Source organism: Myodes glareolus, chromosome 19 (assembly GCF_982192425.1).
Source record: "Myodes glareolus chromosome 19, mMyoGla1.1, whole genome shotgun sequence".
Taxonomy (NCBI): Eukaryota; Metazoa; Chordata; class Mammalia; order Rodentia; family Cricetidae; genus Myodes; species Myodes glareolus.
The window spans coordinates 34212565-34227774 of record NC_142044.1 but is presented as its reverse complement, the minus strand read 5'-3'; the positions used below and the strand labels follow the sequence as shown (position 1 = coordinate 34227774).

The 15210-nt window shown below is 46.8% G+C and overlaps 1 protein-coding gene across 1 annotated transcript in view; it reads left to right on the top strand.

Moving 5' to 3' along the window:
• Window positions 1-15210, top strand: part of Col22a1 (collagen type XXII alpha 1 chain) — a 245719-nt gene that overhangs the window by 103398 nt on the left and 127111 nt on the right. The window contains exons 21-22 of the mRNA XM_087898834.1: window positions 89-142; window positions 5036-5089. Coding sequence (XP_087754960.1) covers window positions 89-142; window positions 5036-5089 — 108 coding nt within the window. The remainder of the gene's footprint in view (window positions 1-88; window positions 143-5035; window positions 5090-15210) is intronic.

The window sequence follows — 15210 nt, the reverse complement described above, 5'->3', positions numbered from 1 at the left end:
AGCTTAGGACCTTGTCAATGAAAGGCCGTGGTGTACCTGTTCAGGTAGAGAGGGATGGTGACTAATGCATATTTGCTTGTCTTTTCAGGGAGCCCCTGGACCAAGAGGCCACCAAGGCCTACCTGGACCTTCAGGAGCACCGGTAGGTCACTCCTCCCCCATGGCAGGGTGTACTCAAACACCTATAAGTCTGGAAATGCATATTCTTTCCTGTTGTTGAACAGGGGATTATTTCAGAAGCTCTGTTCTCACTCAGGATAGGAGCTGTGGACTTTTACCATCCCCCGTGGAACACTGAGCTGTGGACAGGGGGCATTGCTGCTGACACATAGTCAAGTGCAGAGATCACGCAGCCTGCACTCAGAGTCCCTTGTCCCCCAACAGGGATCATGGGATCAGGACTCTTGATGTGTCCGCTTCTGCTCAGATTGGACACGGAAGTGACAGTTGAACCACTTCATGCATGTTTACTTTTCCCCACCTCTCCCATTAGCCTTGATTGCTCAGAGGCTCTGTGCAGGCAGCCATTGATTTCTGCGTGTGTTAAGAACCTAATGATGTGGAAAATAACCGTTTGGGAGGAGAACATTGAAGGGTCCCTGTGATCATTTATGGTGGAAGTTCAGATTGTAAGGCTAATTAGTAAAAATGCAGTGAACTCTATGGGGGACATTTAAATCTCTCTCTCTCTCTCTCTCTCTCTCTCTCTCTCTCTCTCTCTGTGTGTGTGTGTGTGAGTGTGTGTGTGTGTGTGTGTGTGTGTTAAAGTTTCATTTCCAGGCAACATGATTCTGATTTCTTTACATCGTTGTAATTTTTTTTGAGGGAAATGAAGCAGCTGCATCTATAAATTGATTTGCTTTGAGCTTTAGAGCCTGTTCATCATGAGGGCTCAGTGACAAGGGGTGGAACATAAACCAAGCCTAGATAGTGTTTGATTACAATGTAGTGGTGGGGGAGGCTGCTTGTTTGTTTCCTGGCCACCCAGACTCCTGAAATAATCACACAGTAACTATATTATTTGCAGTCCGTCCTGTTTGGCCAATAGCTTAAGCGTATTGGTAGCTAGCTCTTATGTGCTTGGTTAACCCATTTTTATTAATCTGTGTTGTCACGTGACTGTGACTTACTGACAAGGTTCCAGCATGTCTGTCCCCAGCGGACAGCTACATGGCTTCTCCCTGACTCTACCTACTCTCTCTCTTTCTCTCTCTCTCTCTGTCTTTCAGCATGGTTTTACTCTGTTAAGCCATTGGCCAAAAGCGGCTTCTTTATTAACCAATGGCAATAAAACATATTCACAGCATACCTCACCTCCCGCATCAATGTAGCTAGAACAATTTAATATCAGAACTTGTGGATCAATAAAGCTACCTTCTGTTCCACCATTCCAAGGCTCATCTTCTCGTAGCTACCTATCTAGCATAGCTGTAAGCTTTGAGAGATTTAGGTTCGGTGTGTATGTGATTATACACCCTAAATCCTTTCTTGGAAAATGATGAATTTCTGCCCAGAAGTTGCTTATCTTCAGCAGTGAAAGGATTGACGTGGTGGTGGTCGACTGACTTAAAAAACTAGTAAAAGGCAAAACACACAATTGAACTGGGTATCTATCTACCTAGCCTTGGTGCTTCTCGTTGTGAAGGGTGTGCTGGAGAAGACCTTGAAGCCTTGCTAACGTTCTCCTCTAGGGGCAGAACTGCGGTCGGGAGAACTGAGGTTACTGAAGATGCTGTTCATGTTGGGCACGCCTGTCATTGGAGAGCAGGGCTTCATGCAGGAGGAGGTGTTGAGAGTGGAATTGCTTACATTAGCCAAAGTCTGGAAACACCCAGGGGGAGGCTTTGTTAAAAGGGAGACAGGATTCTGGGACTACACTTCCTTAAAGCATTGTTTTTGCTTATTTTTTCCATGCAGTGTATTTTCAGAATCACATTTGTCTGTTTACTTGTGTATTTCACTGTCTTCATTCATTTTTATTTCCTGTGCTTTCATACAATATATTCTCATCATGTTCTTTCACCTCCCCCCAACTTCTCCCAGATCTTCCATACTCACCTAACTTTCTCTCTCTCTCTCTAGCAAAAATTGAAAAAAGATAAGTCAACTAAAAAATAAAACAAAATCAGTAAGATATAATACCAAGCCCAACCAAAAAGTACATGAGCATGCTTGTACACACACACACACACACACACACACACACACACACACACACACACACCAAGAAGTCTCTTGTGTTTGCCAGCTACTCCTGGGCATGGGGCCTACCCTGAAGTATGGTTGATATACCAAGTGCCACACACAGCTTGGGAGGAAACTGATTTTACCTTTCCCACGGGTATCTATTACAGATAGACTCTTGGGACTCTTGGTTAGAGGTGTGATACTGTATCCTCTTCCTTTCTCAGTGCTGGGATTTTATCTGGTTTGGACCTGTGCGGGTCTTCTGCATGCTGTCGAAGGTCTGTGAGTTCATAAGTGCATCAGTCCTGTTATGTCTGGAAGACGCTCTTTCCTTGGAGTCACCCGCACCTCTGGCTCTTTCAGTCTTCTGGCTCCTCTTCTGCATAGATCTTAGAGTCCTGGGAGAAGGGGTTTGGTGAAGACAAATAGGACCAAGTGCTCCCAAGCCTCACTCTCAGTATTGTCCAGTTGTGGATCTCTGTGTCAATTCCCTTCTATTTCAGGAAGTTTCTCTGGTGAAGGCTGAGCGATACTCTAATCAATGGCTATAGAAATATGCCATTAGGAGTCATTTTATTGCTATACTAGGACTAAACTTCTTAAGACCAGGACCGATACTTTTCCTATTTGAAATCCATAAGGTTTCTCACATGATGGGATCTTAATGAATACTTACGGAGAGGTGCTCCTGCCAGTGGACACTCAAGAGGGTATTAGTGTGGGACTTGACTGGAGTGGATAAAAAGCAGGGTGACCATGGAAGGCACTCACAGTTAGATGCCAAAGGCCTTAACCACACAGCCTGTTGTGTTCTTCCAAAAGCGTAGCTTTGCATCTTAGCTAACACTACCTGATGGCTCTAATACTCAATTGCTTCATCTCTAATTTGAAAATTATCATTGCCATCACCCCTTACATAATTATGCTGTGAATTGAACAAAACTGGGAAGCTGGCTTTAGTGACTTCTGTGGAGAACAGAAAAAAAAATTGAGTCTGTGTTCAGCAACCCCAGGGAGAAGAAAATATATCCTGTTCCATAATTGGAAACAGCATGTGATACTCTGCATCCAAATGCTAGCTCCCTTCCCTAGGATGAAGCAGGTTCTGCTACTTGTACCAATGCATGGCTCAGGCACTAAAGGGCCTGCTCAATGCCAGGCATTTTTCCATGCTTAAAGCAGAGTAGCTTCTGTGGGGTCTCCTCTCTCAGTGTGCCCAGAGCTCAGCACGTTTCTCCTTATGAAGAAGGAGAATCGCACATACCATCCCCTACCATGCAATGCGTACACCCACTTTCCCACTTACACAGTGTAACATGAGGGGCCGGCTTGTTGGGGTTTCTGTCCCGCCCGGCACCCCAACAAGTTGGCAAGTTCCAAAGAAAAATCACATACAGGACTCCATAAGGTTATAAACTGATTGGCCCATTAGGTCAGGCTACTTATTAGCTCTTATAACTTATGTTACCCCATTATCCTTATCTATGTTAGCACATGGCTCCGTACCTTTCTCAGCAGGGCAAGTTACAGGCTGCCTCTTCAGTGGTCTGCACAGGAATGGCTGAGGAAGCTTTCTCCTCCCTAGCCTTATCCTATTCTCATTGCTCCACCTCTACTTCCTGTCTGGTTGACCCGCCTATACTTCCTGCCTGGCCAATCAGCGTTTTATTAAAATACATGATTGACAGAATACAGATAATTCTCCCACATCAACACAGTGTTATAGAAAGAAAAGACTTTGGCTCTAAATAGAATCTGATTGGTTTCCAAGGAGTTCTGCAACATTTACCATAGGGACTGTGCATATATGATGCCGACTCTTTAAGATAATGGAAGAAGGTTCTGGACAAATTTTACCAAGGCATGGTGATGGAGCCAGCCCTTGAGATGAGGGTCTCTTCTGCCCATGAAGCTTTCCCACTTGTTCTTTACAATTGCAATGATGCACTGAGCCTAAGGGTCTGCTCTCCATGTGGTTCTCTCGAATGCTCAGCACATGGATACATCACCTCCATTTTTGAGAAGACATGACCAGGATTTGGCAATGTCTGTTGACCCCCATACCAGAGGTCACACATCATTTATAGACATCAGCATTCTTTCTCTAATTGACATGTACCTTCCCTAGATAATTGTATTCGTGACAACTCTATCTATCTATCTATCTATCTATCTATCTATCTATCTATCTATCATCTATCTATCTATCTATCTATTTATTTTTACTTTATGTGTATGAGTGTTTAGCCTGCTATATAAGTGCATCGCATGTATGCCTGGTGCCTGTGGCAATCAGAAGGAGTCAGATCCATTTGAACTTGTGCTATAGATGATTGCGAGCCCCCATGTGGGTTATGGAAACTGGACCTAGGGTCTTTGGAAGAGTGTCAAGTGCTCTTAACAGTGGAGCCATCTCTCCAGATGATCTGTCCTAACTTTCATACTTTTCTTATTGTTTCCCAAGAATCAGAGAACCCAGGCTGGTTCCTGCTGAGGAAACAAGATGAAAAGAAGGGACACAGACTTAGGAGTTAGACATTTGGGTTTCAGATGCTTCTTCTCTGTGTTCCATGCAGACTGCTGAGTTCACCATGTGGTTCCTGCTGTGTTCTTCTATATATAGTGTGTGTGACATTGCCTGTGTCTTCTTGCTTATAAGCCCATATCCATCTGTATGTTTTAGATACATTTAAGATCATAAATTGCTGCTTCCCCTCTGACCCTATAATTACCTGTTTGGATGTCGTGACAAGTTCCTGTCCAGTGAGAGTGAGAGGCAGAGCAGATACCACGCCATGGAACCCCACACTTAACCTTCTCTCTCCTTTTTCTTTTTCTTCTCTTGAAGGGTTCGATTGGTCCAGAAGGCAGAGAGGGACCCCCTGGACCTCAAGGTCTCCGAGTAAGTAAACTATGTTCACTTTCTGATGTCCTGCTCACCCACGTTGGCTTTATCTGCATGGCCTCCATTGTCTGACATCCAACAGAGGTCAGGTCCAACCTCTGCCCCAGGAGCTTGCAGTGAATATTGACAGCTGAAAGACTGGGCTCGACTCAGTCATCTGGTTTAGAATCCACTTTGTTCTCTGTCTTGTTCTGGGCCTTGGAGACATGGCAAGTAGCCTGTGACTGGCTGTGGGTCTGCTACATGGGGACATACTAGCCCTGTGAGATCAGAATTCCCACCAGAAAGAAGCCAAATAGGGGGCAGTACTCAGAGGAAGCCGCTGACCCAGGTTGGCAGTGGCCGAAGTTTCTCACAGGAGTTGATGAGGCAGTTCAATTTTGAGAAAAACCTGAGAGAAAATAGACAAAAATAGTAATCCGCTAACATGTTACAACTTTAATTTGAATATCTGAATTATTATTGAATATTGTAACTCATGGTAGTCAATTTGATATAATTATCTTTAATTTAATTTAGTAACTGCCTTCTTCTGTAAAATTTTGCATACCAGGCATAGTGTCACGGGCTTTGGTAGGAGGGCTGCTGCAGCATATAAAAGTTGAATACTGTGCAGTATGGCTCATGGCTAACTGGACCAGGACTCAGGCTCAGCTCTGTGATGCTGGTTCCCATCCCTACCCACCACCACTGGAATCCAGCCCTGAAGCTTGTGCTCGCTTTTCTGGTCCCTCATGGTGCTCTCCACACGGTGATTAGATCCAGTAGAGAGACAGGCAGCTCTTGGCACAGCCAACTCCTCTACTCAGCATTTTCTTATCCAGAGGCCATGGAGCCATTGCCCCATGGGCGGGTAGAGGTCCTGGTGTCTGATGAAGGCATCCCCTAACCTACTGGATGCCCCACTTGGCCTGAATATTGCACAGCTCCTTTGGAGGATGGTGTTGCATACATGCCGTGGATTGACTCAGGGAGTGGGGCCCACAAACCCCACATTTTCCACTGTGAAATCATGCGTGACTCTTGTCGCCCATCCGTTCTATCTGTCCTTGCCCACCCGTGAACCCTCAAACAATTCTGTTGAATTTAACCGTCATGAACCTCCAGGAGTCTGAGAGAAGCTCATTGTGAAGGTCAGGGGAGATGTGGAAAGGTGTCTCCAAGGCTCGGTGGGTGGGAGGCGAGAGAGTGACTTCACATTCCCATACTCAGCCGTGGCCCATCTCAGTTTCCCATCAGTCAAATGAAGTCGCTACAGTGTTGCGTTCTCTCCCATGTAGTAGAGGATCCTAGGCTTTGAAAACATGTTTGGGTTTGACCTCACCTGGTCTTTGCAAACCTGTGGCTTTCTGGCTATAGCGGTGAGGCCTCATAATGGCTGAGTTGCTGTGAGAAGAACACTCAGAATGGGAAGCAGCAAATTGTCCCACTGCTGAAATTTTACCCTCTGAACATGTTTATGCGTAGTCTTATGAGACAGCAGCATTGTCACACATGCTGTCATTAGTGTTTATGAGCACCTTGCTTCACTGGCATTGAGCTTCTCCAAGTGCCACCTTTCCCAATAGAATATTAGATGGCCCACGGAACTCTCTCTGTAAGGATGACAATGAGTAGTTTTTTATTTACTTACTTTTTTATTCACCGAAAGGAGAAAAGAGGTATCTTTTAGGGGCTTGCCCATCAGGCCCACCCTTTATTGTCAGGGATTGCCTGGACCTACCATATGTGCTTCCAAAATCAGCTGTTCTCATGCCGCGAAGCTCTCTGCCTTGTGAGTCATGTCAATCGCCGATGAAATGCAGGCTTGGCTTCCTTCATACTGAACACAACTTGAGGGACTATACCTGAGCAGCTATATCAATTTTTGAGACTTGGGGAACGGAATGGGGAGACTCAAGGGGAACAGAAAAGATGGAGAGGGTAGGGTAGAGCTGTGTGTGGAGTGGGATGTAGACGTGAATGTAGCAAGCTCCAACTGTGTACTGGATCTGGCAATGTTTGTGAATTAAGGCCACGTTCTTAAAGAAGACAGTTACTCAATGGCCACTCAGGGATTCCTACCCAGGACTATATCCCCTTCTGCAAAGCTTGTCTTACTTTTGCTCAATCTTCCCGTGCACCATATGTCCACAAACCTTATTTTGAGCTCATATGATGCACAGATGTTTTGCTATCTGCCACGGGATTTGCCAAAAAGACATAGGGCTCTACAGACTGATGCCCAAAGTCACCTAAGGCTAAGCTTTGCCAGGTCTCCAGGGAGATAGATAAAGACTCTGAGATATTCAGAGGAGAGGGGAAGCTCGGTTTAGACAAGGATTCTGAGTCTTCAGGGAGTGATGTAGGAGCAGGTGCTGTTTGGGGCAGCTTTGTAGTTAAAAGGATGCTGAAGATGGTCATGGGACAAAGGAAGTGTCCTGCACAGGAGACCACCATGACTTCTGTGCATAGATTCTATCCAGCAGTGTCATTTGCAAGTCTCTAGCTTGGGCACGCATCCCTTATAACCCCAAAGAGCCATAGCCATGACTTCTTGTTTCTTGTCCGTTGTCTTGAAACTTTACTGGGGACTTTGCCCTCTTCCATTCCCTTCTTAACATTTTTCCCTTTCTCCTCCTTCCCTTTTTGGTCTTCTCATTCTTATTGTACCCTAGTCTTTCTCCTGCTCTTTCTAGGATAACTTCATCCTTTCAACAAATGTTTCTTCTTCATTGACTGGCCACACTGGTGGTTCCCTGAGGGTGCTTGCTGTTGATGTTCTGGCAGGCAGAGGAAGGCACACACACTAGTTAGCATTTAAGCAGGGGATGCAGAAAGGCCCCAAAGAGAATGATAGACTGGATCAGTCTGGGAGGCAGCGAGGTGGCAGCTCAGGCTGGCAGCTGCAGGGCCTGGGGCAGCGGCTGCTTGGCATATCTAGGCAAGGCATGACTAGAGCCATCAAGGGTCTAGCATGGGATTTAAATAGGAGGACCTGAGAACAATTAGCATTTAGCCTCGGAGGCCATTGAAGGATGGTGGCTTTCATTGTGTCTGAAGTGTGGGGCAATTGGCTGCCTTCACTATGGTCAATTATGGAAATAAATATGCAAAAGTTGAAAGAATAGCTAAGTGAACCTCTGTATCCCTAATATCTATTTCAACATTTATGAATTCATTGAAAAAGTCTGTTTTATTTATAGCTGCACTCAGCTCTGCCCATCACTGGGTTAGCTGGAAGCAATGCTTAGTCCCATAATTTGTATATAAATATTTCAGCATATTGTCTCCCAAAGATAAAGGATTTTAAAAGAAACCAAATCATAATACCATTATCCAACCCCAAAATCTGTTTGAAATTTGATCAAATATTTACTCAAGTATTCAGCATGGTCTGTCTCCTCTGTGCCTGGCTGCATTTGCTCCCTGTGATGTTTGATACCACACTGGAGAGTCGGACTTGCATTCTAAATACACCCATTTGGATTTGGGGTCAGTTACAGGGAAGAGGAGAGCATCATCCAGGAGCTCCCTGATAATCAAATGATACAAATGGCAGTTCAGGCCAGAGCTGGAGATAGGGAGGCAACGGGTTGTGGGAGTCCCAGCCTGGCCCAGTTCACAGGCTGGGCAGAGGTGCCTGGGCAAGAGGTCAGATCCTGAAGGGCTTTTGTAGAGCAGATGGAGGCACTGAGGAAGACATTGCTACAGGGTGCATCGGGAGAGCTGAGGGCCGCTCTCTCTTGCCCTGCTCCCTCTGGTGAGTCACAAGTGGTGACTGGAGGTATTCAGGGACCTCTGCCCCTCTGATAGTGTGTGGCTGTTCCTACTGTGTACCACTTCCTACTGTGATCCATCCTAGGAACGTTGGTTGAGTTCAGTGCCTGCAAGAACACGGAAGAGAGACGCAGTTAATTGAGATGTTGTGGGCTTGGAAGCAACTTCCTGTGTTCTTAGTCCCGGGCTGAGTCAGGAGAACTTGAGATAGAATGACATACTCGAAAATTCTGTCTCTGTTTCTCTCGCTTTTGACCTGCCGTCGCTCCCCACCATCACTTTCAATTTAAACATCCCCAAGAAGTACTCCTGAACATCAGGATACGCCCACAGGCTGTGGGAAGGAACAGAGCAGCTAAAACCAGGCATGGAGACCTATGCATGCAGACACAGACTAAAACATCAGGTAGGGGAAGGAATCTGGGCCAACTGCTTTAGAGATTAGCCACAGGCAGACAGCATAATCTTTGGCAAGGTGAACGCATTCATTTTAGACAAAGCTGATGTTTTTCTCCAATGACATGGTGAAGGCAGCGAACTGGTGCCTAAGCTGCAGCGATGCCCAGCCCTCGTGACAGCATACTAAATAAGGAATGCTTGCCCAGGGTGGAGCGAGCCATGGTGTGATTTGATTTAGCCTCCTCCTGCCTGGCCTAGAAGGTAAAGGAATGCTTGCCCCAGGGTGGAGCAAGCAATGGTGTGATTTGATTTGGCCTCCTTCTGCCTGGCCTAGAAGGTAAGGAGGAGGCAGGAACCACTGTTATCTGGGCTTGGGAGGTGAGAAAAGGTGTCTGAGTCTGCAATGTTCCAGTGGAAGAAACAGAGTGACCCTAAGGCCATACTAACACTTGCACGGTCCAGGTTTCCAGGAAGCTCATTCTCTGCAAAAGGTCTGTCTTACCTTATTGTCTACCCCTAGACACTGGTCTGATCAGCCTGTGTCCATGTTCTGAAGAGGACAAATACTTTTAGGCAAGGTTAATAAAAATTCACTTCAAATAAGGGTTTAGTCATGACTGAACATAACAGCCTTTGAGCAAATTGGACTTCTTCATGTTGGGGACCTGTTTTCTCACCACTAGGATGTAAAAGCACAACAGTGGAGACTTTTCTTATTTTTGTGTCTAAGGTGTTAGTATTTTACAGCCATAAAACACAAATTTGTGTATATGTGAAATACTTATCTAATATACGGAACCATGTGGGCTATACAGTAACATAAGGACATTGGTAAGTTTCTTGGATAATTTGTGTGTCAGAGGAAATGGGTCAGACATGGAGTCAGATCTCTGAGCACACACGTGACTGTGTGGTGTGGAGAAGGGCGGGATCAAGGACTGGTATCAGGTCCCCCAGGCACTGACCTTGGACAGGAGATGTCCAGTATAGGTGGAGGGAATGTGGTTGTCACCTAGCTCTTTGCTGCTGAGTCCTGAATGGTATAGCCTACATATTTTGTCTTCCTCTTGTCTTGACAAGACAAAAAAAAAATCAAAATTTTAAGTACGTGTAAAATCTGGAATACTGAATCCTGAGGAAGGGGGTCCTGGAAACTCACAGTGAGAACTCGGTGTCTTGCCAAGCTCCCTCTGATCTCTGTTGTCACATCAAGCTTTTTGGCCCTTTTGATTATTGTTACGTCTTCTGGTTTCCTCTCATCAGATAATGAGAACTGAAACAGTGATCCTCTCAGATTTCACTCTCCCCTCCTGAAGACAGAGATTCCCTCTGGTGCTCGTGTTCTTTCCCGTGTATCAGTGTCAGGACGGCGCCCTCTTTAAATGGAGTTCATCTTTGCAGGAATAGGGTCAGCAGCAGGTGGCAACAGATAATTGGCCAATCACTGCAGGGCAGGTTTGCAGCTTTGCAATGGGTTTCTCTGAATGTGTGTATTCTGTGTGTGTGAGTGTGTGCATATGTGCATGTGTGTGCAGGTCAGAGGTCAATATCAGACATTTCCCCCTTCTGTCTGTACAAGGTTTCATCATTGGGTTAGTTAGACTGCAAGGCCCATGAGATCCAGAGTTTTTCTCTTCCCCTTGGTGCTAGCATTACAGATGTTCCAAACTTGGGTCTTTGTGCTTATGAGCCAAACACTTTACCCACTGAGCCACCTCCCCATCCCAGCTTTGGAAATTTTGTTTTCCTGTTGGCTATTTAGTTTTCTCTAGGTTTCACGGGGTATGGTCGCTTAATCTCAGTTGACTAATAAGGGAACCAAGACCCAAAGAAATGTGTGAGTCCCCAGTGTTGAGAACCAGGTCTGCCTGGCTTCTCCACACCCTCCCCAGATTTAGAACTTGGTATGTTTCCCATTGCAGAGATCAAAAGTGGCTGTTTCCCCAACTGGGAGCACCCAACTGGGAGCAGAGATCTGACCGACTAACCGACCGGGCACATCCTGTGTGGTACCCCAGATGTATATCTTCTTCATCTGTGTCCCTTGGCGCTGAGGTCTCACGGTCGCCAAGCCACATTAGCTGCCCCAGCTCTGACTTCTGTCAGATTTCAGAGAGAAACACGGGCAGACTTTGTCACTGGCAGTCTGGGTGGCATTCGTTCCACTCTTCATGGTCGAAACTTCCTGCTGGACCAGATGGGAGCGCAGTGTTTGGGCCACAGGCTACTGTTTGATTCATTTCAGGGCCTGCAGCCAGGCTTTTGTTAGGATGTTCTAAGTAGTCCCTGAACACTAGGTTTCAGATCCAAACAGTAGAAAATGATCATTCTTGACGTTTGGAGGCATGGAGAGGAGGAGCCGAGCGAAAGACCATATGGCACACATTAGCTGACACAGGCAGCCAAGTTTTTTGTGTGCTAATGGCCCTGCCTGCGGCAGTGGTAACATATCCTGGCTAGGAAGGGTTTGCTGGCCAGAATTTATAGGCCTCTCCTTGGTGGATATGCCCTGGACAGAGCAGGTTTGCTCAGCATTTTTGGCATCCAGAATCACTTGAAAAATCTGCCCTTGCGATCAATTAAGAATACTTATCCAGATATTATACTGGGCTGCAGTTTGAAAGGGAAGAAAAGTAAAAATTACTGCTAGCAAAATAGCTCTTGGTTACAGAAGAACCTGTCAGATTCAGGAAGTGCACAGCAGCTGCTCCCTGACGTCAGCTGAAGCTAACACAGCTGCTAGGGGCTTTGGGGCCAGCCCTCGAGATTCTAACTCATTCATTTGTACGGAATACGAGGGAATACATATCTCAAATGTGGTTTCCCCGTTTTCCCCCTAGACTCCTGGAAGAAGCGGCGTGGCCCCAGGATGTGATTTTGACATGTTGAAATGGGGGGGAAGTGTTACAGAGGCAGAAGTCTGGCCATGGTCTCAAAAGTCAGAAGCCCTAAAGGGGAGTGGGAACTGTCACTCAGGGGTGGGAGTTTTAGTGCTGGATGCTGTTGAAAAGAGGGTAGGATTTTCTGGCTGTGGACTCTTCAGCCCAAACAGCTCCAGTGTGTCGTGTATATTGAGGAGCCTCTGGCTGTTTTAGGGGTGGGAAGCTTAGACTCATCCTCTTTCACCTTAGCAGGGTCGACCTGCTGCACAGGTGACACAGAAAGTCCTCCAGGGATGACCTCAGGAGCAGGGCTGCCTCCTGCGGCTGTGACTGCCGGAGGGCGAGAGCTCCGGGAGGCATCTGGTGGTGGTCAGTGGTCAGTGGCCTTTTCTCACCTCTTATCACATCCTAGGGTTCTTTCTGCTTGCTGACGACCTAATGTTAGCCGTGTTTACTTTCCTTGGTAGACTTCTTTGCGTTTCTCTTTTCTTGCTACAACCCTCCTCCCTGCCATCATGTCTTGCAGTAGTTTTCTGATGCTGTGTTAAAACATGATGCCCAAGGACACTTCGAGAAGCGTTTACTTGGGCTTACGGTTCCAGAGCTTTGAGAGTCTGCTGGGAAAGTCTGGCAGCAAAGGGCAGGCACGGTGGCAGGAGCAGGAACTCGGTGCTCACATCGTTAACTGCAGATCTGCAGTAGAGAAGAGGACAGGAATGGAATGTGTGAAGCTGGCCTCCATCCCGCCCACATTTCTTCAGGCAGTGCCACCAACAAGGCGCCGAGTGTTCAAATATCTGAACCTTTGTGGGAGCATTTCTCATTCAAACTGCTGTATATGTCTGCCCTTCCAGAGTGTTGGATTTCACAGCCTGGGAACAGGACACTTCCTGAGCCAATGACTGTTAGATAGCTCATTACCATTTCATCTGAGGGCAGGTAGCTTAAGATCTTGGCCTGCTGAGGAAGCAGAGACCCCACAGCAGGGAGGCTCACACCCTTGCTTCCCTACCCTGCTCAGGCAGGCAGGCAGGCAGGCAGGCAGGCAGGCAGGCAGGCAAGCAGGCAGGCAGGCAGGAGTTATTTGGCACAGGCCACAGCCAGGTTATCACATCCTTCCTTCTCCTCTTTGACTCCTCCCAGGATCCATTCAGTGTTTCCTTCCTATCAACAGAGGGATGATTGGTTGATCCTGAGTTCATCTTGTAAATAATCAACAACTTTCTGTGAAATAACCTGGGGAAAGAGGAGGGGTGTCTGTCCATGTTGAACATTAAAGGTGTCTGTTTTCCACTCCCTGAGGAGGGAGGAGCAGGAAATGGGCCCTCTGTTATCAGCCGCTTAATGTCTGCTCTCACCAAAGCAGGGTCAGATGCAAGGTGAGATGAGATGTATCTAAGGTGCGGCTTACTTCTCAAGGCATTTGTGACTACATTTTGAATTTTACCTGACAAATGTCCAGAAACTCATTTTGGCATGGATCCCATGTGCCCTGCAGGCCAAGTGCTCTAGCGCCAGGCCTGGATCAGGGATTTTGGCCAGACAGCCGCTCTCTAAAAGACAGTACATTGTCACATAGACTCTTCCCGTCTTTCTAATATCATCTGCCTTCGACTCACACAGCTCTCCCTACTGCTATGGTCTTTGCTGTGGCTCACATCCAGCCCACAAGTGTGTACTAAGCATCCCACCATGTGCCTTCGAGGTGGAGTACAGCACCTGCTTCCAAATGATGTGTGTCCCAGTAGGGCAGAGAGGCAGTAAATAAACACAGACAGCAGTGGGGTATTGGCGGTAACACACACTGAGGGAGGCCCAGTAGGGAGAGGAGCATAGCAGATGGAGAGAGTGATGCTTGCATGAGGTTTCCAAGGAGACATTCAGGTGAGAGGACCATTGAGCAGAGATCAGATGGGTCTCTTAAGAAGTAACTCTCCAGGCAGGAGGAAGACATGAGAGAAAGGCACTGGGTCTGTGGTTATTTGGTCTGTTTAAGAAAGAGACAGGGAGCCATCATGCTTGGAGGTGGAGGAGGGGAGAAGGACATGAGGAAAAGGTGCAGGAATGGGGTCATGGAGGATAGGCTGGGGGGCATTGAAATTTGGATCTGAATTAAGAAGCACTGTTATATTTGAGAAGCAGGCATTCCATGGAGGTTTTACGAATGTAACCCTGGCTTCTTAGAGAGGAAAACTGTGAAGGGAGGTATCTGTTTGGGGGTACTGCAGTAGTCTAGGGGTGAGCTGATGCTTGGGTAGCATGGAGTATGGTGAACATGCAGGTATGGTTTGACCAGCCTTATTCTGTCCCCAAGCCCCACTTGATTGCTTGTGTGCTTCAGTCTGCACATAGTAAACCAGATATGACTGTCTTCAGCTCTGGACTCAGCTTGGTCCAGGGCACGCATACTCTTTGGGGCTCTGTGTTGACCTCCTTTGCCTCCCTCCATTCATGCGCCTCAGTATTTTCACAGTAGGATGTGAGGACATCCTATTCTCATGGGCTTCTGGAGTACACACCTTGTCTTTATTTGTCCCTGGTCTGTTCCCCATGAAGAGTCCTTTTCCTTCCAACATTACCTTCGTACCCGTGCTCGGGGGAGTCTTCTGAGTCCTAAATGCTCATGTGATATGGGATGAAGATGAAGAGAAAGAAGAAAAGAAGGACAAGATGGAAGAAAAATGACAGGAAAGAGAGAAAAGAGAGAGGGGAAACAGGAAGAAGGAGGGACAAAAGAAGGGGAGGGTAGGAAGGATTAGGGGACAGAAAAAGACAAAAAGCAAAGAGAAAGTACTGGAGCTGCGTCCAGAGAGGAACAAAGCTTGATATACGTGTACACGATGGGGTTCAGGATCACTGGGGACCAGTGGAGGCAGGCTGGGGAGCAGAGAACAGAGAGCAGAGGGCCAGAGACCTTGAGAGATCTAACATTCTCAAGTCCTCTTCACCTAAGCAGACCTCTGCAATGATGTTTTGGAGGCTGTCTTAAGCCTAAACATGTTCTCAACCTTGGAAAACTGGATGGAACCCAGCCCTTTGCCTTCCCAGCTGTATAATAGGCAGGCTTTGTGTTCTAGA